Source organism: Erithacus rubecula (genome assembly GCF_903797595.1).
Source record: "Erithacus rubecula genome assembly, chromosome: 3".
In the NCBI taxonomy this organism is placed as follows: Eukaryota; Metazoa; Chordata; class Aves; order Passeriformes; family Muscicapidae; genus Erithacus; species Erithacus rubecula.
In genome coordinates, this window is record NC_136689.1 from 31,498,827 (window position 1) to 31,525,101 (window position 26,275).

At 34.1% G+C, this 26,275-nt stretch overlaps 1 protein-coding gene across 3 annotated transcripts in view; it reads left to right on the forward strand.

The window, feature by feature from the left end:
- Positions 1–26,275, forward strand: part of DGKB (diacylglycerol kinase beta) — a 326,673-nt gene that overhangs the window by 112,145 nt on the left and 188,253 nt on the right. For all 3 annotated transcript variants that reach the window (XM_079302918.1, XM_079302917.1, XM_079302919.1), the window contains 5 exons: positions 4,015–4,131; positions 8,627–8,700; positions 15,663–15,737; positions 23,126–23,211; positions 25,462–25,551. In XM_079302918.1, the coding sequence (XP_079159044.1) occupies positions 4,015–4,131; positions 8,627–8,700; positions 15,663–15,737; positions 23,126–23,211; positions 25,462–25,551 (442 nt within the window). The remainder of the gene's footprint in view (positions 1–4,014; positions 4,132–8,626; positions 8,701–15,662; positions 15,738–23,125; positions 23,212–25,461; positions 25,552–26,275) is intronic.

Genomic DNA, 26,275 nt, shown 5'->3' on the forward strand with positions numbered 1-26,275 from the left:
GAAGGCTTTTTAAACAAAATTCCTTGATTTGGATGAGAATTCAAAGACTTGGAAGATAAAATACTTCTCCAGGTATCAAGTATCTCTTTTTGCTGTTTAAAAGAATAAAGTCCTCAGGTTTTCTAATATTTTTATCTGGTGTTAAAATGATCCCACACATTCTTTGCAGAGTGTAAATTATGTATTATGAAAGCCAAAGCATCAGGAAAGTCCACTTGTGTAAAAGTGTAACAAAGTACTATGTATGTTGTTGCTCAGTATGACTGCTGCAAGCTAACATTCCTTGTGGGCACTGTCCATGCCCTTTGCCCTCCCAGCTGTTTGGTGCTGCAGCCTAACATTCTCTTTTTCCAACAGACGCTTCCCACTTTAGGAGGTTTGCTCCCTGAGGTGCGTAGCGGGAGGCATCCGTGAACATTCAGCTACTAACAGTTCATGACACTGTACATCCTTTCTGCTATGAAGTGCATTTTGGGGCTTAACCAAAAATCTAGAGATGGTATTCCGGGTTATTATTTGGAAAGTCTTGTCTTATTTGTCAATTGCTTTCCCATTTGGAATATGGAATAGATGCAATTGAGTAGTTCTCACCTGACAGTGATCTCTCAGGAGCAGTCCTGAATAGTAGAAGCTTCAGCTAGTGCATATTCACTTCAAGGTGTGAATTTAAGTGTGAAAATAAGACAAGAGAAGTAAAAAAAGGGGTGGAAAAAATTTTTGTTGTGGTGCGTACTATTTTGGAAGGTATGTACACTGACACATACCGAAAGATCAAAAAGCTTCATTCTTTGAGCCATCAAAATGTACAATAGCATCTGAATTCCTGTATTCAGTAGCTCTGTCAACCTCATGCATGTTCACTAAACAAAATGGTTCACAGATACATTGATCATTTTGTATGCTTTATTTAGCAAGATAATAAAAACAGCACAACTGTTATAGAAATATTTCTTAAATTGTAAGATAATTTTCTGCATTTTCTAAACCCATTTTTTCAATGCATGTCAGATTTGTCGTAACATTTGAATTTTTAGGCTGTTATCCATTCTTATATTCTTCTGTTTTTATCTACTTTAAAAATTGACTTGTTTATTTCTTTGCACTTTCTGATGTGTTAGTAACATTTTAGTTTCCAAAACAAAGATACTCTAGGTCAGGCACAACTGGTATTCCATATATGAAAGAAAGGGTCTGCATAAGAATATTAAAAAAAGAAAAAAATGAAGTGGTAAATCTTTTTGTGTTCCATTAAGAGATTTATTCATTAGAATTATGATACAATTCATCACAATATGTCATCCAAATTAAGTCAAATCCTCACTAGTGTGACACATCTAAAAATTACAGGATATATAACTCTAGGAAACCTAGAATCTCTTGTCAGCTTCTTCAGAAATGTTTTAGAGAGCAGTATTGATAGACATGGTGACATATTGTGGTCTCATATGAGATGGGTGATATGAAATACTTTATTTGTACTTTCTTCAAAAATCATCAGTGAAGAAAGCAGAGTTTCAATGTTTATGAGATCAGGTATCCATCTTTGATCATAATTATTAACACTCTAGACTATTCTGTATCGTGAATATTTTTTTTCCTTGTTATCTGAGATATGTGACCTAATCTTGCATTGTTTTTGTGAATCAAGCAATGGTTTTGCTTATGGGATGGGAGATACAAACTGGAGAAGGGATGGTAATGAAGCAGTTGTAGGAATAAGCCCAGCTGATGGTATTTACTGCTATTTGTATCATGCTGCTATTTGTATCATCCCAATGTGCAAAACTTTGCTCTAGGTAATTGTTACTGAATTTTACTTGAGTCATTAATAACAGTGGGTTTGGGCACGGGTCTCAGTGGTGTATAAATAACTTTCTTCTAATAGTAGCATGATATGCAAAAAGATTTTTAGTGCCATACTTTATAAGTATGCCTGGTTTGAACATTTTTTTAACCTCTCTAAATATGCAAAGTCAGTGTGCTGAGTCAGTTACTTTCTGATAAATTTTTCTTTCAATTATCACAAATGTGTCCTTTAGCTTGAGATTTTCCTAGACTTTTAAAATTTGCTCTCCATCTCTGATTTTTGTCATTGCAATTTTTACCAGCTTTTTCTCTGCTTTACTGACATCTGATTTGATTTTTGAAGATGTTGCAGTATTCATAAGCCAGATTTGGCCACAATGTATTTAACAGGTTGTGCTTTCTTTTTATACAAGGTAGTAACTTTTAAGGTAATTATTCACAAATTTGTTTAAAACCTCAAAGCAACTTCTTAAATTTGTAAAAATGTATGGAGCTTCCTTCATACAGAAGTATTTTGCTTGTTGTCCTTGGGACTAATCAATCTGTTTTGTGTTAGTTAAAAAAATTTATTCTCTTTGGGTACCTCATCCTGGTTCTACTTTCTGAAATCATCAAGAATGTTAGTGCAGAGCTGGTGAATTCTTAGGCAGTAGTACATAGTGCTTTTGTTTCTAAGATTAAGAATGAGGTGAATAGCTCTAATTGCTTCTACTGTTTTCTCTTCAAAACAATGTGCAGTCTAGAGCCTTGGACCTCATTTTACACCAACCAATTTACTCAAAGCATCCAAGAGCTCTGTTAACTAACCTCTCAGGAATCTCACTGCATACAGACAGTTGTGTAGACTCGCCTGTTTTTTGGTTTTTTTCCAGTGGGATAGGTTTGTCCATCCTTTTATACAAAATGTGTTCAGATTGTCACAGTTCCTCTGAGCACTTGGCTACCCAAAGTAGCCTAGGATGACCTGGACCTGTGTTTACTTCAGATCTAGGCTGAGATTCTGCCAGTCTCACTAAAGGAACTGATGCTGGTATAAAAATGGTCAGGGTCCACATTTGTGTTAGAAGGCACTGTGTTAAGCTGGGAGTTATTCCCTTCCTGACAGAATCTGTGTCAGTGCTTCTTACCAGTAAAACCTGGTCCTGAAAGAGTTTAATGGATTAATTGCTACTACCATCCCCAAGGCTTTATGGGAAGTAGCACAGAGATGGGTTTGGCCTGGTATGGAATGTAAATGGTAATATTTAATGAACTTGTTACTGAATGCAGTTGCAGGGGGTGCAACAATGTCCTTCATGCTCCTTTTCTAGTGCAGCAGCTTTGTGCCAGCCCATTCCCTTGATCAGTTTAAAGCATCCTTGCACTTGTGAAGTGAGGAAAGCAGGGTGCAGTTGGGATTGCAGACACTGCTTCTGTTTGATAAACATCTGCTGTCTTAATTTATGGTGCATTTTTTGGACCACCTAAAAGGACATGCTGGGTGCAGTTTATAAATAGAATTAATGAGATACAAAGAATGAGAATACTTTTTTCCTTGCAGAGTTATCTGAAATGGCCTGATAACAGTTGAAAATATGATTGCAACAGTATAATACTGAGTTTTTCCTCTTTGGAATAACCATCTTATTGTGCTTTGTATCAGCATCAAAAGTTGCCAACGGCTTAGAGTCTGATGTAGATTCTGGTTTCGTTCTGACACAAAATACATGTTTTATAAAAAGCTACTCAGCTAGTTAATTACGGTTCATTTAGGCCATGGTATATTTTCCCAAAGTGATAAAGTACTCTGAGGCATCCAACTTTTGCTAGTAGTCAGGATGAAATTTTGAAAAATTCCTGATCTCTTATCAATATGCTTATTAAACAGTGAAGTATATTGTATGATTGGCTTTCAAGTTTCAAAATGGCACCCTGGTAATGTCAGATTATCTTTTCACATCATTGCATTAATTTGTGTTGTGACTGCACACTTTTCATCCATCTATTGCCTAGTCATTATGGAATGTCCAGGCACATAGATAGATGTTATGTGAAGTGGCCAGACATTGTGTATTAACTTGATTGAGATCTCATTTTCATTAAAGCAGAGACTGACATTACTTGATAGTAAAAAAAAAAACAACTTTGTGAAGGTCCAGTCTCAGTTACAGTTGTGTAGCATTGTATAATGTCTTAAATTGTTCCCTTTTCTCTTTTTCTCTTTTCAAGGAAAGACAAGCAACAGTGAAAAAAGAAAAGAGCTGCCCCCAGCAAATGAACAAACTAGGAGAACGGAACAAAATGCAAAGAGCAAATTCTGTCACCGTAGATGGACAAGGCCTCCAGGTGTGATTATTGTTATTTTAATATTAAGCAGATGATTTTAGGTATGATGAGTGAGATATGTTTAAAGTGAAATATGCATTCACTCTTCTAATATTTCACTTTTACATGTTTGAAAAGGCAGTAGGTAAAATCTTCCATTGTTTCAGGAATCCTATATACACTTCTCATGTGATTGTTAGGATTTCCTATGACATTAAGGGGAGGACTAGCTCTAAAACACTTCTGTCATTGTGTGAAGCTGAACCAGTTTCTTTTGGTATCTGTCATGCAGTGTTGTATAAATTTACATTATTAATCTAAGTTTGTCCTGATAACTATTAACTATTCTCATTTGGACCTGTTATTTAATGGATGGAGTAAACTTCAAAAGTGTTATTTGTCCAGATATTTCTGAGTGGGCTATTTGACATAACAACATTAACAATAGTGAGAAGCAACATGTTTTCATTACTAGCAATATCTGTAATAAAAATGGAATTTTTTCTCCTTGAAAGAAAAACTCATGTGTAATGAGATAACTTTATTTAAGGGTGGTGACTTAGAGGCATGCCTGAACTGGTGACTTCTTTCCCTTGAGATATGTGTAGTTTTGAGTGAAATCAATGTCCATACGCAGGATGCTGCTGCTTTGTTTCCTCAGGAGTTAAATTATCGTCATGATAACAGTGTGATAATCATTTAATATGCACAGTTGTCTGTTCTCTCTATCTTTGATATGTTGCAATTGGGCTTCAGCAAAAAGATTCCATTACCATATATCAATTACCTTATGCCTCATAATTATTTCATCTTGTTGTGTCAGGATATGAAGGCTTAATGTATTGTTTTATGTTTTAGATTAGTCAAACATTCTTGTTATGACAACTCAAAGAAGAGAAAAAATAACCTGAAAAAAACCGGAAAAGACCTGAAAAACAAACCCTAAAACCTATCCAATCACTAGGCTACTCCATTGATGGTATAGTTGTATATTAGAGCAGTGATTATCCATTGCTTTCAAAAATCTTTTCCTGTACTTATCATTTTCACAAGCGTCATTGTTATCCAGATTGTCTGTGACAAAACATGAAGCAAGAAATACTAGAGTCTTAATTGAAAGAAAGCTCATCTTGTCACTTTTCAATCAGTCACAATGTGATAAATAAGTTTGTGCTAAAGGGAAAACGCAATGTTTTCTAACTTTTGGGTGATATCCAAACAATTCCAGTGAGACAAAGTATTCTAGATAGAGCAGCATCTTTGGCATCTCCTTTCAATTGCAGAACCATGCAACATTATGAATTTTGTGTTTACTCCAAGCATGAGATTACTTATGCTCATAGTCTATTTGCAGCTATTTTTTGTCTCTGTATCCCACTCAAGTGATACCATGCCTAGGATATACTGGTCTACTCAAAACAGCAGCTTTTAGCACTACAGACTCTTCAACACAAAACCTAAAATTATTATGTGTTCTGCTTTCAGGTCATAAGATTTCCCCCAAGTTTTTTAGTGTGATCCAAAACTTGTTTTCTATCTTCTCTTTCCAAGCTGAATCAAAAGCCTGGCTTTCATTGTTGCTTTTCTTTATTACTGCTAGAGATGGAGAAAAAGAGTGTGGGGACAAAGATGGTGGAATTATCATTGAATAGATTTGAGGTGTGTTTTGAAGTGCTTGGTGTTTTTTAATGACACATTTGTAATATAGAGTATGACACAGTACTAGTAATTGTGGTGATAACATTAGAAATAATTCTGCAGTTATGGCCCTAATTTGCTGATTATGCTGTGGTCTTTGTTTTTCATGGATGCATTAAATTGGTTTTGAATAGCAGGAACCCATATTAGCATCAAATATTTAATTTTTGATTGACATTAAAAGTGATGACCTGTTGTTAATGTAACTATTGTGAAGGCTAGTGGATCTTGCAGGCTATCCTACTGAAAGAATGGGATCAATGAGAATGTTAGTGCTTTTCTTCCTCACAGATTGTGTAATTTTTCAACTATTCTCACAAAGATGTAAGATACTATAAATATAACTGGTAATTAATGTTATTATTTTGCCCAAAGATGGTCTGGAGAAAACATTCTGTATCTGATCAAAGTATACTATTCTAATTCTCCAGTATCTGGCATGCTACTCTGTTTCTAATACTCTGATTCTGCTGGCATGGTCTCCGTTTAACAAGATCTTCAGTAAGCAAAGGTTTTATTCAGAAAACTTAATCAGTATGTTAACTGGATTTGTTTATGATCTAAGGTCCAAGGTAACAAAGCAAAGATCTTCATACTGTTGCTGTTTAGACCTCTGTTTTTGTATGGGAGAAACTATGTATGTGCTCCACCACTTTTTTTTTCTTTTTCCTTTTTACTTTAAGTCACTTGTCCTATAACACTGTGAATATTGCCTTTAAATCGTGTTAGATTAGGGCTTGAAAATGTTCCCTAATTTGGTCTGAATCTTTAGTTGCTTTTCATTATATAAAAACACCGTATGTTATCAGGAAAAGTAATTTGGAAAAGCTGTAAAAATTTAATTAAAATTTATTTGTGAACCGAGTGGGATACAGACTAGTTATTAGGTTTTTCGTTGTTTTTTGGATTTTTTTTTGTTTGGTTTTTTTGATGATCCAAACCCTTCTACTTGAAATAATCTCATTCAGTCTTAAAATAAAAGACTTGAAATAGGAAAGTCCATCACTTAGCTTTTGTTGAGAAAAAGATCAAGCCCGAACCTTCTTTCCATCAGAGTGAGCAGATAACTTAGTGGCAGTGGAGGTCTGCACGACTTAAAGACAATTCATCATAGTTAAGCACATTCATCTTGCTTCTTTCTAGCTAACCAGCATAATGATCAGGATTATTATTTCTAATTAGAGGAAGTAATAGATCATGTATAACCTTAGGATGAGTCTCATTAATTAACCTGCGTCCTAAGGGATTTCAGTAGGTATTCCATCTCTGTCACAATGAGCACCATTGGTTTACACTTAGTTCACAGGAATAAACACCATGGGAATTGGCTAAATAACTAAAATTGATTAAAACAGTAGGTAAAAATTAAATATATGACAAACTTCACTGTATTCTGCAATTTGATGTATGTTTCAACATACAGCGCTTTACTGTGCCAGGTGATGCTGAGTTGGATTTATGATAAGTTTAATACCAATGAATTTGTGGACTTTGCCATTATTTTTGTATATATTTTAACAGACCTCATTGTGTTGTTTTGTGAAATCATGAGTAGAGTTGATACACTAGTTCTTGACATTTTCTACTAACAGAAAGTGTTTTTATGTGCCTGTAGGATTGCATGCATTTATCTATAGTATGCCTGTAAAAATCCTTAGCTATGATGTTTCTCAGGTTCTGACTTAAATTACACTACATAAAGTCTTCAAATTTTGTTATTTCAGGAATTATGAGTAAGGATTTTGAGCAAGGCCTTTCAATGTATCATTTTGAAGCAGAGATGGTCCGAGCTTCATCTCTGAAGTTGTTATTGTTGACTTTGGAGATGTCAACTTCGAACTTCCAAACATTTTGGAATTGATATATGTCTAAAGTGATACTTTTAAATGTGAACAGTTAATGGTTTAAAGACCTGCATCAGAGATCATGTGATATCATTTTTTATGTTCAAGTATTTGGAGTAAAGGCAACGAACACACACATCTCACAGGATCTGACTTATATCTGAAAATACTGATTAGTCCTATTACTTAGAAGGAAGGTATGATATATTAAAGTGAATATGTAAAACTTTCCACAAAAGAAATTTTTTAAAAAATTATGGTAGAAGTTTCATTCCTTCTCCTCGTCATTCTTTCCCTCAGACTTACCTTCTTTCTTATGGTTTCTCCTGTACTTTCTTACATTTTTCAATTTTCTCAGGTGCTTAAAGGAATGTTATTAATGGTTGCCACATTTTTAAAAGTGTCTGATTTCATATTATATCAAATATTGCAGGTATTCATTGTCATAGCTTTAAAAAATCTGTTTAGTTCAATATTCGTATATTTATAATTGACCTTCATATTATATACTACTATATATCATTTCTCACCCCAAAATACAGTTTTTTTTAAGCTTTTTTCTTTTCCTTTTTTTTTTTTTTAAGGAAATTACTCTCATATTAATTAATGCATAATTTGCATTTAGGGTTTTCTTCTCTACTGATGTTGTGTGTGTGTATATATATATATATATGCATGCACACATATATCTATATAGAGAGAGATAGGTTATATGTGTATATATCTCAATATTTCAGTGGCATTATTACTTAAAATGGCAACAAAGCTGTAAAGCAGATAGCATTAAAGAAGTCACTTGCAATTTCTGGCAAATTAATGAAGTGAGGATTATTGCAAATTATGGTATTGCTTCCAGCTGGATTACATAGCATAACATAGAGTTTGCATTAAGCTTTTTGTTTTCTGTCTACTATAGGAAAAAATGAATGCAACACACAGCATTAATGAGTGGCTGTGTTATTCCCTTCTTTTAGATCACTCCAGTTCCAGGCACTCATCCACTTTTAGTTTTTGTCAATCCTAAAAGTGGTGGGAAACAAGGAGAAAGGTAAGGGCTTTTTTCTTTTTCTTTTTTTTTTTCCCTCTCTTTCTTGATTCTGGTCTGTGAAATGTTTAAAAATTGGTTTTAAAAGTGTATACATGAGGAAAAAATACCCAAAATTTTGAATTGTTCTTCCTCACAGTTGAACATTCTATATCCCTGTACCTATAATTTCTCCAATTAAAAATAAGTTCTACACAGAATAGTTTTGTTTCAAATAAAAAAAAAAAAGTAGCTATAATCAGTGCATGGGTTTGTATGTTTTACATGAAGATGTGAGTTGCCATGTCTTGTATTAAAACTTAAAAGTGCTAACAATTTTCTTTTAATCTATGCAATGATTATACAGGCAGGCCAGTAGTTTAAATTAGAAGTAGTGTTCCATTTGCTAATGTATGATTTGCCTTTTAATAGCTTAGTAGTAGAGTCTCTCAAGCTTTTTCATAATATTTTCTTCAAAGAAACCTTTTGATTTCTGTAGATAGGAAGCATTCTAAAAATCCAGTTGAATTATTAGAGTCCAATCCCACAAACTTAAAGATATTAATTTTACACATCAGTAATAACATTGATTTAAATAAAAAATATCTGAGTTTATTAGTTTAAGTGTTAATGTAGCAGAGGCTTCATAAAGTAGAGGTAAGGAGCATTCTCCTTCTACTCAGGCAGTAATGCCAAATTAATTGCCCACCAAACAGACTTTTCAGAGCATGCTTCAGGATTCCAAATGCTAACAATACAGCCATTTCTGATCATCCCATAAATCCATAAATTTTTATAGCCTAGTTCACCATGTCTGTAGCTTCATGTTGCCATGATACTTCGTGTCCTATCACCATTGCTGTAATTTCAAGTCTTGAAAAAGATGATGATCTTGTGGCCAGGATCTGTCTGAAGAAGACATCTGTGGATACTGGTGATATGGGCAATGAGAAGCAAAAAAGGAGGGATGCTGTGCTATTCTAAAGCCTGGAACCAAGCAAGTAAACTACAATGGCTCAGCTTTCCCTGCTTCCTCCACTCTGCCTCCCTTAGATTACAACTCTAAAAGTAAACTGTCAAAGAGGACAAAATCCTGCATAGTTGTTAGAGTAATTCTTAGAGTTCTGGAGCATTAACCAAAAGTGTATTTGAAGGCCTCTGAGAGAACTGGTTATCACTTGAGAGCTGGTTATGTAACTCCTGGACTGGTATACCTAGATATCAGATAGATGTGTCAAAGGCAATTAATTATCTTAAAGATTAATTCTAAACATTTTTAAGAGCATGTCTTCGCAACAGTAACCCAACAGTGGGAGCCATCCTGAGTTTTCCTGTTTCAGCCACAGTAGCAGTGTAAGGCAGCCCTGGTCTGCTCTGCAGTCTGGGGGCTTGTGGAAGGTAATCTGCACTAGCACTCAGTTTGACTTTTTATAGTACCAATATGAAGTGAGTAGATGAGAAATCCAGTCTGCAATTACGTAGGTGAGAGGCAGGTTAGAGAGCTGCACTTACACAGTTAGTTATAGCCTAGAAACAATTTAATGAAATGCTGTTTCACAGCTTTCAGTTCCCAGCTCATAATTGGTCTCAAGTGTTACTATCTGAATGGGCTTAATGCATTAGGGATGTCATTTAATGTTAGATATTCTCCAGAGTAAAAGCAAGTTTAAAATCTGATCCCCATCTGAAGATCCTATTCCCCTTCATGTATTACAGTCAAACACTTCTCAGTTTATGTCAATGAAACTGTTACTGAGGCCAAACAGATCACAGGAATTATTTGAATTTTAAAAATGCATGCCCTATATGCACTTCATTCACTAGCACCATTATCCACAAGTGTCACTACACAATTAAGTATAGCATGAGGGCAGGCACTAGCAGCTTAGTATAGTGAATTGTAAGAACCTCTTAAATTGGCTTTGATACCACACACACACAAAATGTTAAATTGCATACTAATGTGTCAAGGTCGCATTTAATATTTCTGTTTTAAGAGAAGCACATCAAAAGGTCAACTACATAGTCATGTAAACATATCTCAGGTCATTCACCATTAGGAGATAATATCTCACAGTTAGATCTAAAGCCAGATTCAAAAAGGTTAAAAAAAGTCCACATATGGACTGTTTGTTGACAAGGGGTTTGCACTCCATTTTTGAAGTGTTAATGTTTCATATCAATGCCAGTAGCAAAAATATATAGTAAGGATGTTAAGAGTGCATTGTAGTTTGAATATTCAATTTGGGTGATGAAAACATTTTCAGGAGAAATATTACTGAACTTTTTTTAATTTTCCAGGGTTTTATCTGTCTCCTTTACAGTCAGTAGCCAGAAAGAGATTCCCATATATTCCCTATCCTCCAATTTTGTGGCAGTTAGATGTTGTGGAAAGTAAAAATCACAGGACATTTCAAGACATAAATTGCTTTGCAAATTTTCCGCAGTTAGAAGGGACCCACAAGCATCATGGAGTCCAACTTTTAAGTAAATGGGATTCAAGTCAGGCGTTTTGATTGTAGCAATTTTGTAATCTGGTCAGATGCTGAGAGGGTGAGACTAGAGGATACACTATAACAAAAGTAAGATTTTCCCTGTAGTGAAGGAAAAAGAAAGAAAGCAAAAAAACCCCACAACTGTCTAATTTTTGTAGATCAGAATTTCATTATCTTGATTCATTCAGATAAAGAAAATCTTCTACTGAAAACTATTCCTCAGTCTTTACTTAGGATTCTCTGTAGTTGAGACATCATGATGAATGAAAATAAGATTTCTGATTGACTTTCATTGAACACAAAAATGTTATTGCAGATTGTCAAAACTCCAGTGTTCCCACAGTTCCCCATACAAGATTTTATGCCTTACTTTATGGTAACCCAGCCCATTTCACTGCCTTTTTTCTTGGAGAGAGTTTATGCATCCAACTGAAAACCAGTTGAATAAATGCACATCCCAGTAATATATGGTTGTTTCCTCTTGTATTTTGTAATTTTTTTTTCAAATATCTCAAATGGAAAAGGAAAGAACTGAGGATCACTTAAAGGTAAAAAAAACCTTGGTTCTTTAGTTTTAGTTCTTAAATTTTCAAAAAAGGGATGGTGGGAAGCAAATGGCTATGTAGAAAAAGAACACAAAAATATGTTCTCTGTAACTGTATCTTATCAATACATTTTGAAACTTTCATTGTTAGAAACTCAGTTTTTCAGAATGTGTACTGATAAATATTTTCTTCCTAAATATTCTTCCAGAATAGGTTTCTGTTTTAAGGACAAGTGCAATGACTTTAAGATATAATTGAAAAATAAAGAACTGTGACAATAGCCCCATTATATTTTCTTCTAAATTAGGAGGTTTATAATTGCCCATCACATGAAACTCAAGTGTATTTACAGTTATTTGGACTTGAGTGGTTTTGTTTAATAGACAATACATATGCTTATAATAGAATATAAATATAAGTCAATGTTTATTAAGAAAAAGTAGAAAAATAGAATTAAAACTGATGAATTTAAGGCTTTCCCATATTAGAAATGGATTTTAACTAAGCATGAGACTGAATAGGAGTTCGTCAAATCCAGGCAAGTGGATTCCTCAGGCTGTGTCACACTGTAAGATATTTTCAGTAGTTGTGCATGAAAAGCGTTTTTGATCTGGCTAATCAAGGCAACAGTTTTTAATAATCTGTGTGTAGAATGCATGTATGTAGCACACCATTCACAAAATAGTTTCTTTCAATAGAAAGAATGTATAGCAAGCATAAAGGCTGTTGTTAAGGGTAATGTTTCTCCCATAAGAGTCCTTCTAAATCATGCTGTTGTTTTGCCATACTCATTACTTTGATTTCCACTTCCCCATTTTCCAGTTTATTTGCCTGACCAGAGGGTGAGTTTACACAATTGTTTCCTTGACAAATGTGCTGTTGGATGCACTGGAGATCAGCTTCCGTACACTGACTTTTCCTGCTGACTCCACGATCAGTGTCTGTGCAATACAGGTTGATGATATTTTTAACCTTTGCTGTTTTCAAATAACTTGGGTTCATAGTAGCTCTTCCCACCTCCCCTCTGACTAATCTGTCTTTCTGAGCTTTCATTTAGCATTAAGACAAAATATAAAAACAGTTTCAAGTGATCTTTTTCAAATATTGAGTATCTGGGAGAGAAGATAATTAGCATTTATTATTTTAGTGAGGACTCATTGGCTTGTTCCTTGTCTGACATCAGGGTTAAATTAAGCCCATATTAACCACATCTTTAATAGCCCCTAGAGGACTGAAGATGTGTCCCTCAGTTGTGGCAGAAGGCATTGCCATGGCCAGCGTTTGCAACAGTGAAATCAACTTTATTGCCAGGTTTGAATTGCCAGCTAGTTTTCTGGCCATTTATTTTCTTTCTTCAGAAGACAGCTTTATCCAACTCAGCCCAAGGTGCACTTAAAAGTATTTTCTTCAGCAGTCAAGGTGTTTAAAGATGATGCCATCTCCTTTGGCTACTCCTGAGATAATTTTCTGCCTCCTCAGTTATGGTAGCAGAGTATTTTGAAGTTTATATGAGATCATGGGCATGATTTAAATAAAAAGAAAAATGACAATGAAGAAACTCCTCTGTGGATTTGTGTTTTAAATTGAACCTTTTTAGTTTTCCAGATCATAGAATAACCCCAAAAATAGCTACAGAAGCACAGATGTTTGTTGACAAGTGGTGATTTCATAAACTGGTTTCATTGATGAAATTGCATTTTATCACAAAGATATCTTCTGGGGCATTTCCCACACACCACCTCATGGCCTTGTCAGCACAAATCTCCAGTGACAAGGAAACCACATCCAGTTCCTTCCTCACGTGTGGAAGCAAGGCATTCAGAGCCATGGCAGTGTCACTGTTTGATACTGTAGATGTAAAACTAGAATGTTGAGTTACTGTCCATTCCTTGGCTTCCCCATGTCACCCTGTTAGGTCTGAGTACAGCTTAGTGTGAAGGAAACATTTACAGACAGTTTCTAACTTTCTTTTTTTTTTTTTTTTTTTTTTTTGAGAATGTATGAATAGAAATGAGACATGAATTTATGAATTTCACACAGACTAGTATACATAAATATGTTTAATAATTTAAAGCTTGATGTGTCATTTGCAGTGAGTCATTATGGAGTGATTAGCAGGTACTGATGTTCAGCTGGTAGCCATGAGAGGTATGCACTGAGTCAAGTACAATTCAGTATAATCTAATCATTATTGCAGTTGGACTTCTGAGTAGAAAAACCTAACCTCCATTAAGAAGGCTTTTGTAGCATTTCACTGTTACTTGACAACAGCACCGTGAGTGCAGGTAATGGCTAGTATGTTTTGTAGCACCAAACTTGAGGAAAATAACTCTTAGAACTTTGGGACTTTGTAAAAAAAAAAAAAATTAAAAAAAAATATTCATGAACTTGTTATTAAATTAGCATCACCCTTGACCAGATTAAATTCTACACATCTGAGAAACAAATTACACATACTAACTAGAAAACTCCTTTTACATTTGTAAAATGGGAATATGTATATTGTGTTGTAAATCCATTGTCAAAAGTCTGATTTAATCATCATCACAGGCATCAACAATGATGTGTGCATACTTGTGAAATGAAACTAGTTGTTTCATACTGACTTTATCTGTCAGGAATGGCATCAGGAATATATTGTGTGAGTGTAAATAAAATGCTTTATGAAGCTGATATCAGTAAATAATTGCGAAGTTAAGAAAATATTCCAATTTGGCAATTTTACAGATAATTATGAATTTGTATTCATTATTTTTACACACTTGCTCTCTATTTACCCTGATAAATTATGCATTTCTAATAAGAAAAAAATACAAAAGCAATCCCTGAATGTGCACATAGATTGTGTCTAGACAGTTTTATTGTGTTGTATTTGAAAATGTGGACATTTTAACCTAGAATTCAGCTCTTATTATGCTTCTGTTTTATTTAGGAGATTATAAAGAAAAGAAACAATATTTCAGGGGAAAAATAAAAAAATTCTTAAAAGCATTTAAATATTAATTAGATTAAGGACAGAAACATTAAAATTAAAACCAAGAAACATGGGTTTATAATTTAAACTATTGCTGTAGGTCCCAGGTGTATATTTATTTATTCTGAGCTCCAGCTCTTTTGTCTGCTATCTTGTTTCTGTGTGAGAAGAAAATCACAACTGCATTCCAGTCAATTCCAGAAATTAAATTTCTAATATTTATAATAAAGAAATAAAATCTCTGTCATACTTTCAGGACAAATAAACTCAAATTTCTAAATTTTCACTTTTGAAGAAATGATTTCTGAGGGTAGGACATCAAATGTTGTCTCATGTGGTATGTGGGATAGGGCAGTGCTTGTCATGCTATATCAATAAACTGCTTCCAATTATTCAGGTAATTTTTAAAAAGTGTAATTTAGTAAAGCAATGCATTAAATATTTTTCATTTTCTTCCCATTCAAATGTAATTCTGAGGAAATATAGTCAGCCACAGGTTTTCTTTCAGAATGTTTTTCAGCCTATGCAGACATTTTTGGTGGGTGGCAAAGCCAATTAGATTCTGCAATTAATTATACTTGTAATTCTGTGTTTGCAATAAATTTCAGGAAGAAATCTGTCCTTTGCCATGGAGTTACTTTAATGCAAATCAATATGCTTTCGAAAATGCTTTTTTGACTCACCTTTTCTTGTGTAATTGTAGCTCTTTATCGTATTTTGTTTCTGTCTATACACAGCATTTGAATTGTAAATAGCTTGTAGTACTTCTGTCTCAACTTTATACCCCACAATACACTCTATGTATGAATTATAATTGCTGTGTTGAAGTATTTGACTTTTTGTGTAAATGAGATCCTGCAGTTCAAATAATTATAGTATGTTCTAACTTTTTTAATTCTTTCATTTGAAATGTTTTTAAAAATTCCAAACATGTAAGTAAATATTTTCTGTTTGTCTCTCTTACCTCTTCAGAATTTATAGAAAATTTCAGTACCTTTTAAATCCTCGTCAAGTTTATAGTCTTTCTGGAAATGGACCAATGCCAGGGTAAGTCTACAGTTAATATTATTACCAGGAACTCATTTAATAAAATACCATATAATCAAATGAACAGACTGAAGTACATATAGCATGTTTGGAATGTATCAACACTGCAGTTCTCTAAATGGCTGCAGAAATGTATAGGTATTGTTTGTTTACCTGTACAAATAAGGCTGTGTCTCATATGTTTTGCTGAAAACTATGCATTATTCTGTAAGAACTGTGGAATAAACTGAATTCTGTTTGCAGCTTTACCTGTCATTTCAGCAACCCAAGTTCTTGGGGGTTACTTGTGTTGCAGATGTCAGCAGCCTCAAAGACTGACCAGCAAGACATTGATTTCTTTTACAAAAACATATATGTGCACATCATGGGTGTCTGTAATGTATTGATGACTGCACACTTCTTATCAGTTGTATAATATTGGAAATGTAGTGTTTGGAAAAAGACTGGCCAGGCTAGATTATGCTGGCAGTGACTTTAAATGTGGACAGGAGTGTTCTCTGAACCAGCTGGCATTGCAGTCCCTTAATGTGCTTCCTCCTTGATTCTTCTTAATTTGCATCCATGGAGAGACAGGAGAATTACAGCATATCAAACGCCAACCTTTGCAACCTGATATTGTCTCCTTTTTAAGTAGTGGGTGCTCTGGTAGAAGAAAATTAGAGCAGCACTAAATACCTGCTCTGTATGTTATTTAGTATGTACTGGGTGCTATTTACGTATGTCACTGATACATTTTACAAAATTTTGCATCAGTGAAAAGAGTGGCAGAAGGATATTAGGAGGTGTATGTTACTGGCATGAAGTTTACACTGGTATTTGAATACTTTCCTTTTTAATCTTTGCATTTTTTATTTGTTTAGACCTGTAGATGTGTATAACATGGATGAAAGTGAAAAGCAAATTGGGCTCAATCGTTTTAGAAGTTAAGATATCATGAACTGCAGTGTGGCTAATGTTAACCTGATGAATAGTGCAAAACCAGCCCAAGAAATGGAAATAATGACTGGCATTATTTCTTTCATGCCTGTAATTGCTTGTATCTGAATGCTAGTGCTGTTTTTATTGCTGGAATGAAGTTTGTTGATTTTATGCTATTCTTGACACATACTGAAAACGGAAGTACTCTTAGTTCAAAGAATAAGTAGACTAGAAGAATTAACTGAGACAAAACTAGTAAACATTGTTTTACATACTGTATAATAGAAATGCCATACTAGAAATTGAGAGGATGATTTAAAAAAATATATACATTTTTGTTCATAGTCACCTTATTTCTTCGAAATTTAAAAACAATAATCTGACTGCATTTCTGTCTTAGTTTTCGTGAATCTGGCTATGTGGAGGAAAATGCATTTTAAGGCAGAGGCACAAGAGGGCAGTGTTAAGTTCAAGCTGAAACCCTGCACTGAAGCAATTTAAACATTAGTCTTTTGAACCAGGAAAGCATTTTTTAGAAAGTGTTTTCAATTTCACTTGCTATTAGAAATCGAAGTAGTTTTAGTTCAGAGTCACTTTGAAGAAAATTCTAATTAATTTTCAAACAGTCACTGCTTGTTTTGGTATATTTTTTATTCATTTCACAGAAATTAATAGTCCTAAATTTCCAGTTTGTCTCCTGCCATCACTTCTTGCCCCTGGCAATACTTTGTAGGCTGCATATAATTTGGCCCTTAAGCCAGAAGTTGAATAAACTCTGGTATTTCACTTAGCAGTACTTGTTTTCTGTGAGGGCTGAGTTGCCTAATAAAACCTGCTCGTTCATCCATCTGTCCACTCATTCACTCATGTCTATAATGCCAGTTATACTGGATTGTCAGTCCAAATTTTATGTTTATTTAATGTTCTCATTTTACATGTGAAATTTAGATCAAAATGGAACAGATTTGGGTACTGTACAGCACAGAGAAAAGCAGAAGTGTATTTCTTCATCCCAGTAAGTTATTTAGTAGAAAGGAATAAATATAATGTATATTTATTTTAAAGCATTTATGATCACTGTAGTGCATTTTAGTTGAGCCTATATTAAGATTATATTTTCCCTTCAAGTAGTATTTTCAGCCATGTTTACTCAACCAAGAGAATGTTTATAGTATTGTCTAAGAACTTGCATTTTTTTGTTAGAGCTAGCCTGTCTGTTTTAACCCATAAGTTAATGTTCTTAATTTTTGATGGTATTTTTCTCATGGACTGCTGTCATCAAGCAAGAAGATTACATTCACAAGTTTTTTAACTTGAGTTCCAAAGATCTGTGGCTGACATGAATTGATATTTCCAGTTCATTTTTGTCAAAAATTGAAGTATCCCGTTTTCAGTTGGCAGAGAGAAAGAAAAGAGAACTAGGAGACTGAGAAAATCATAAATTTTAGGGGGTCTGAAATTGCTGGTTTGGGGTTTTTTAATGGTCAGCAGCTCAGTTGCTATGTCTACATCTTAAGTGAGATAACCATGTTCTTGCAGAGAAATGTGTTGTAAAGGACTCTAAAATAACAACAAAAAAACCTAACCAAAACACAACCTCCCAAAAGCACAAAAACCCTCCACCTTTCCTCATACCTTTTATTCTGAAATTTTCTATAACTATGCTGGCATATGGCAGGACAACAGAAAAATATTTAGAACAAGTTGACTATGAATTTTAGCGTCACAGCCTCCATGTACAGTTACTAGAGTGGATGTGTTGCCTACTTTCATAATAGATGGGATGGAACACAGAGAAGTGCAGGAACAGCAGCAGTGGCATTTTTTGCAGATTCTTTGCCTGCCTGAGCTAGGGTTTTTGGAGCAGTTTATTCAAGATATGTGATGTACATAGTCTGTACAAAAATATGTACATGATGCAAATAAACCTCATGGCAGCAACTCTTGCACTGATTCCTTTCTAGCAATGAAGGCAACAGTATACTTTAAACATGGGCATAGTAATTAATGGTTTAGACATTCTTTAATTGGCAGTAGAGGGATATGAGTGAGCTGGAAAAACCTTGTAAGCTCTGCAGCTGAACACAGGCATAAGAGGTACTCCACAGTTACAGACTGGCACAGTTAACACAGTGACGTGAAAATTGCTGGGCTGATGCATTGTGTAATTTGTGCCTAGCACCTGTGTTTTTTGCCATGAAAAGAGTTTCCCTGTTTTGTTGTTATATCTCTCTAGGAGTCTTCTACTTCTGACAACAACTGTTATTGTGGATTTAATGATCTTGAAGAATCTGAAATTCAGTTATTGTTCACCTCACAGAGAGGTAAATAATAGCAGGATGAATAGCAGTTGAGCCACAGAGCCACAGGACTCTGTAGAGAGGTCAGCGTTTCACAAAGCCTTTGTCCCTCTGAAAAGGCCTCTGTTCTCTATAGTTCTATTATTTAAAATGTCTAATGTATGGTATTTTTATACTCCATTATAGAAATTATATCCACAGAATTGTATTTCTTTGTAACTTCCATAAGCATTTAATTTGGAGAGTGTCTATATATATATTTTTTTTTTTTTTTTTTTTTTAATTCTAGCTACAAGTTTGCCTCAACAGGCCTTACTGAATCTTAAATTCTGCCCACTTTAAAGGTGCCCAAGACAGCCAAGCTGTATGCCTACAACATACATTGCAATTTAGTAGGGAATCTACAGCACCTGGGCTTTTTTACCTTCACAGAACAATAGGCCTGTTTGGAAAATTGCACTATTTTCCCGAATTATTTGAATTGATTGCTAGAGCATTTCTTTGCTGTTGGACATCTGGACTACCCAGAGTATTCTAGGAAGGTATATGCACCAAGAATATTTTTAGAAGATAATAACTACATAGTTATTTTTGTTTGAAGAAAATACTGAATCTGATCCATATTTTCTTGGAAGAATTACATTTTTGCCAAAGAGTGGCAAAGCCAGCAATGGTGGATTGGTTGTACGCTAATGATAAAAAAATATTTTTCTACACCACAGATCAGTATTACTTAGAATTCATCAAGTCTTCATATATGAGACTTAAATCCCAAATTTAGAGATGTATTTTAAGCAGATGTTTTAACAATATTTTTCCTTTTATGACATCTGTGATGTTGGCACCTGAAACTTATTCAGAGATCCACAAGTGGATTATACTTTTGGGTTGTGGGCAGTCTGAAGTTTTTCTTCCACTGTGAGTGAAGCATGCTGAATGATTTCATACATTGCTGTTATGCCACCTTGTGTGGCTTATTACCTGAAATTCTGCATAGTGCACTGTTTTTGGGTATAAGAGCAAAATAAGTGATGTGCAGGTAACTAAATAGAAAATATTGCAATTTATGTTTTCATTACTGTGAATAATTTAAATTAATAAAATAAATAAGGTACTTCTCTAAACAGTTCTATAAGAATGTGTATGTGTTTTCTACCCATGCATAAATCAATTAACTGCGTGATTCAAAATCAAATAGTTGCATGCTCTAGCATTTGTATTTTATTCATAAATAGATCCCCTGCATTCCTGCATTGATGAGATGATTATGAAAAACTTAATTAGAGTAATATAGGTAGCTGAAACAATTGCCCTCTTTCAGGTGGAAAACACTGATATATTGGCAGAAATAGCTGCCTTTGAATCTTTGTTTCTGGCAAAATAAAATAAAATTAGTCTGGTGTTGATCACTTTCAGTGTTTTAAATATTTCCAAGAAAGTAGAATGAAATTTTCTATTCTGGTCTTCTAACTTAGGTTGACATTGCACAAAATCTTTACAATGGCTTCCATTTTCTGTAGTTTCACTTTAAACCACTTTTACTAAACTCTTCTCCAGCGCTTTTCTTAAAAAATTATTTTCAAACCGTGTGAAAAATAGCAGATATAAAGTAACAGGTGCTATTAAAACACTAATTGAGTACAGTTTTCTTGGTAAGCAATACTGACTTTTTCCCTAAAGGTCTATAAAGAAATGTGCCAAATTTTTTCTTTACAATTGTAACACTTACTGAGTCTGAATGAAACCTTATAAAACTGAAAACTGTGTTCCCTTCCCAACTCCTAATGTAGGCTGCACATTCTAATTCAATTTCTAATTCAAAGATTTATTTACATATATAATTATATAACTATATTTAATTTTATAAATTAATTTGATTTTATAAATATTTATATCTGCTATAGTATATTTATATACGCTGCATTTATATATGCAAATATACACTGTAACATGCATTATTTTTATGTATTTCATGCGTTAGATTTTTATATAATGTATGTATAATTTTTAAATTTATGAAAAGAAAAAGTTATGTGAATTTAATGCTGTACTTTGCTTGGAAAATTCACTGTCTATGAATATACAAAGCTCCAAGGGAAATACAAATGCAGCTGATTGAAAATGTTTTTTGATAATATTGTTTCACCAGATTTTTCAGTCCCCCACTTTCTTTAAAATTACACTTTTTTGATGAAGATTAACCATACAGTCAAAACAAAAAGAATGATGTGCATATGGTGAAGAAGCTTGTTTATAAAAAGAGACGGAGGTTTAGGTCTATATTCTGCCAGTCTGGAGTAATGCTAAAATCAACCCTACGCTTTTGGTATTAATTCTATCCTGACTTTCTTTTCCATATCTGCTGCTGCTGCTCCATATGAGGTAGAAATGCTTAAATACTTTGAAGTCATCACCTGAAATCACCTCTGGGCTATAATTTGACTTTAATTAAAGACTAAATGCTCTCAGTATAGGAAGCAGTGTAATGGCACCTGGTAACTCTCTGCCAACCCACTCCTTGTCTTGGAGTGGGAATACTGGTGGCAGGAGGTGTTTGTCGCTGTGCCAGCCTTTGGGAAGGGATAGATGTGCACACCTGTGAGCCAGGGCACATCTCAGTGCCTGCCCTTGCACCTCAGTGCTGGGAGGTGACTTCCAGCAGAGGATCTTTCAGCACATGCACCTGGTAGATGTGTTCCCTTCATGTAGGCAGTCAGATTTGGCACACGACTTTTTGGAGATCCTAACAGCACTTCTCCTGCAGATGTGTGAAGTTGAATGCAAAAATATAGGACAGGTAAGGCATCCTTCAGGCACTTGAAGTTGCTTAAGAGTTCTTCTGAGCAAAGAAAATTATGGGGGGTGGGACATGTGGTTGTCTTAATTCTATGAAACTTGGCTAAAAGTGAAATTGTGGTCAAAAACTAATAGAACAGGAAGTCCTATCATCTTCTACATGTTACATAACTTCTTTGGTCATTGTGGTTTTCATTTCCTTCTACCATTCTTGCTTTTTTACTCTGTAATTTTTCATATGCTCTTGATTTTATAGAGAGATTCAAAAGAATTTCTTTCTGTGGACAGAAACTGCATTCTCCCTGCAGCATTACAATTTCATATGGGAAGCAGTTGGAGTTAAGCCCTTGCAAGCTATTGTATGTGTTCAAGCACTTGCAAGCTATTGTGTTCAACAATTTGAGTAAAATATATCAGTTGTGTATTTATTAGGAGATTGCAAAGTGGGTATCAGATCTGGTCACTAGAATATAGAATATCCATTTAAGATACCTGTAACACTATTGAGTATAATATATGTGAATGAACATATACATACATACATAGTAATACAACAAAATTACTGGAACATTTTTATCTAGTGACAGTTGAGGTGTAAGGACTGTTTTCAGCATGTGTCAATAGCCATCCTGAACTGCTGCTTTTAAATTAAAATTTTGCACCTTAGCATTGTTTTAATATATCCTCACTTTCCAGCATTACGCAACATTGTTATGAAGTGGAGGAGGAGGTGACAATATTCACTTGATGGATATGGAAGCAAAAATAGCCAGGCAAATATTGCCAAAGATATTTTATTTTTAAAATATGGTTTTTACAATGATGGAATGAGGGCCTTCAATCTAATACTCTCTCATTTTGTATCAAACCATGATGCAAAGTTTTTTTTTTCAACCACAGAACATTCAGCTTAATATGTAGCAGTGTTCTACCAGAAATACGAAGTTTTCGTATAGCTTTATAGAAACAACTTCACAAACAAATGTTATGGCTCATACATTTAGACAGCTTAGACTTTTCTGTCTGGAGAGACTCCCTATCCATTTACAACTAAGTGAGCAGAGAATGTTTTCTGACAGTAGTTTGAAATGAGATTTGAAGTCAAAGATTGGACTAACCACCGGGTCCAAACTTTTTCTAGTGTTAGTGTACCATAATAACCCTTGAGTTATTAATTTTGTTTGAAATTTTTCAGATAATACTGATAATGTTAGATTGTATTTGTCTGAAAAATGAATACATATACAGGAGTAATTTTTATTTTAAGTGATCATTTGCTATTTAATAATAAATAAAATGTCTTAAGCTGTAACATGTTTACATAATGCACAATTATGTTGACCATAATCGGGTATCTTCATTTACTCATTCTAGGTTAAATTTTTTCCGAGATGTTGCTGAGTTCAGAGTACTAGCATGTGGTGGAGATGGAACAGTAGGCTGGATTTTGGATTGCATAGGTAATCTATAGCCTTTACACAGTTTTGCTTGCCTCATGGTTTTCCATTTTAATGGTCTTCCTTATATACCAATGCATGGATGCAGCTATTTCGAACAACAGCTTGTTTATTTAAATTTGTGAAATGTGTTAGTTTGGGACATGACTATTTTTAAGGGTACTCAAATTGCAAAAGTTATTTAAAATCTCTAGGCAAGTTCAGCATTTCTGGATTTCCTGATAGCAATAAATTTGAATTAATCTATTTTAATTTCAGTTCAAAGTCTATTCCCCAATTGAATCAAATCTTAAGACAATTTAATTTAGCTCACTTGCTTTATTAGTTATCAAATTCTTGTTTATACTATATAATCTTGTAATGAAGATAACATATTAAGAGAGAGTTCAGTTTTGGAGTTCTTTCAGTCAGTTTTCTGCAAAGTCCTCTTTGCAGTCTTCCATAAGGAAGGCCCAGAAGTCAAGTTATTGCAGACTTAAGAGACTTAATCTTCTCGAAGATAATTAAGGAGAATGTCTTCCACATCACATGATCATTTATTGGGTGTTGGGCTGCAGAGAAAAATAGTGGGCATGTATTACACTGGAAATTAGGAAGTGAATCAAGAGACATCAAAAGACTCAAGTTCCAACTAAAGTGTTTAAAAGTATGTCCTTTGTGAGGGACTAGAAAACCTTTAGAAGCTCACTGAAAAGTAAATTTGATGTCATGAAGGAACGATAGCAAAGGAATATTTCTAATCTTGGTGGAAAAGAGGCCGTTTTGCAAATGCAAGCTACTGCAAGTAACTCAATCAGCTTTCTGAGTCATAAATGGATGTACATAAACATCAAGTGCATTTCCTAAACTTGGAAGAAACTAAGTTTGCAGCTGTTAATTGTGTCATCACCTTTTTCATGAGGTCTAAAATGCCATGCAGTTATTTTCTCCTTCAGTAACATACTATGTTCTGCAGCATTTATTTGGGGGTATGGAGCTAAGAAATTACTTGGGGAATCCAGGAACCATCTTTTTTCATAGGTGTCTTTTCATTGCTGCCTTTTAGGGAGCAAAAGCACTTTAGCATATCATGTATAAGGGTGCACATGTTTCTAAACACTTTCTAATTTGGTCTTCCCTGATCTCCTATTATACAAAGAGCTTTAGCTGAGAGCACAGCAAGAAAAAAGAAAGTTAACAAAAAGAAAAGAAAGAAAAAATAAACAAAAGGTAAAAAAAAACTCATCAGTTTGAAACTTTTAAACTTTTTTTTAATTACCCTATTAAATATTACATTCTTTGAAAGATTTCCATTAATCTTTCTAAAATATTGATATATATATAGATTTCCTTGCTACATCCATTGTATAGATAAACTCCTGCTGATTATTGCTGATAATTGTGCATAATTCTATAAACAAAAACACTGTTTGATAGCTTTTAAACTAGACATACTATTCATTTACATTAAATGGAAAATTTGACAGATTATATATTTGGAATTAATGTTCCATTTTTCAGAAAGACTGTATTTCTTGACAAGGGTTTTCTTATCAGATTTTGAAAAGATCCTTGGGCTTACAGTGCTACAAATATTACCAGTAAAGACTTAAAAAATGCTATAAATTAATTAATTTCAAAACATTGTTTAATAAATACAAAACTGCTTCTTAAAGACTTGATCAGACAGATCAGTGCTCCCATGGAATAGCAGGTTTAATTCCTGATGGGCAAAGCCAGCTAAGGTCTTGTGTAGTTCCAATGACTTCTTGGTAGTGGTGCTCAGGTGTAGACACAAATCCAGGTGAATACACACCTTAACACAAATTCTGTCACTCAGGTGAATAAGTAGAAGGTTCACCTCATTATCATGCCCTTAACTATTACTCTTCTGTATTCACAGCTGGGAATGGCCGAGCTGAGAAATAAAATGAGAACACCATATTCAGTCTTGGAAAGATCTTGAGTATCATTGTTTATGAATGTTTTTCATATCTATGATTTACAAAGTCCTTATGATAACAAAGGAGTCAATTAGGATTACAAAATCCTTATGACAATAAATGAGTAAATTAGGATTAAGGATTGAATATTGAGTGGAGAAGGGGCTACAAAATAGACTGAAATGGTGAAATGCTCATTGTGGAGCAGACAGCATGATTTCGTATACAAAGCAAGTCTTTCACTGAAACAAAAACTAGCACAGTTATATAATACCATGCAATTAGATAATTTTTGTTCCTTAGTTGTGCTTTTTTCCTTCTTTATTCACAGAGAAAGCGAACTTGATTAAGCATCCTCCGGTTGCTATCCTGCCTCTTGGGACTGGCAATGATTTAGCAAGGTGCCTGAGATGGGGAGGAGGTAAACACAGATGAAAATGCAATTTATTATGGAATTAAAAGAAAAAAAACTTTTTGCATCAACTTCTATATTTGAATTTGTTTTCATAAAGAGCCATTATCATCTTTTGTATTTTTGGAATGATCTGCTTGTTTTATAGATATGTAAGATATTAAAGGTTGCAATCACACTTCATACCTTGTTTGTAGCTTCTGCTGACACCAAAAACATTCCAAGGTGTAATGAGAATAGTGTATAGCTTTTTGGTGGCTTTTTACCATCTGCATTGCAGTTATTGCTTCAATCAATACCTTGTAAAGGGAGCAGTCTTAAATGGGTTTTAATTTGGGCTGTTCTGAAAGGGTTACTGAAAACATCTAATAATGCATTAGGAGTGGTTTAATCTTTTTTAATCTTTAAAAATATTAATGTAAAATATGTCTCAGCCTTGGACTAGTTCCTTTGATCCACTCCCTTTCTGTTTTCCTACAGAGGTTTCCAGACAATAAGTGCTGTAGTATTCTTTATCAGAAAATGAGAAGGCAAAGAATGCTCAAAGAAGAATATTTCAAAAATCAAACCTTTAATAACCTTAGCATCCTTTCCTGGATATATGGAGACTTACTCTCAGCCCCTCCAAAAAGCCCTATTCAGAATCTGTATTCTAGAATAACTTAAAAATACACAAGGAAAAAAAATCTTAGACAAGATTGAGTCTATGGTGAAAGCACCTCAATTTATGGGC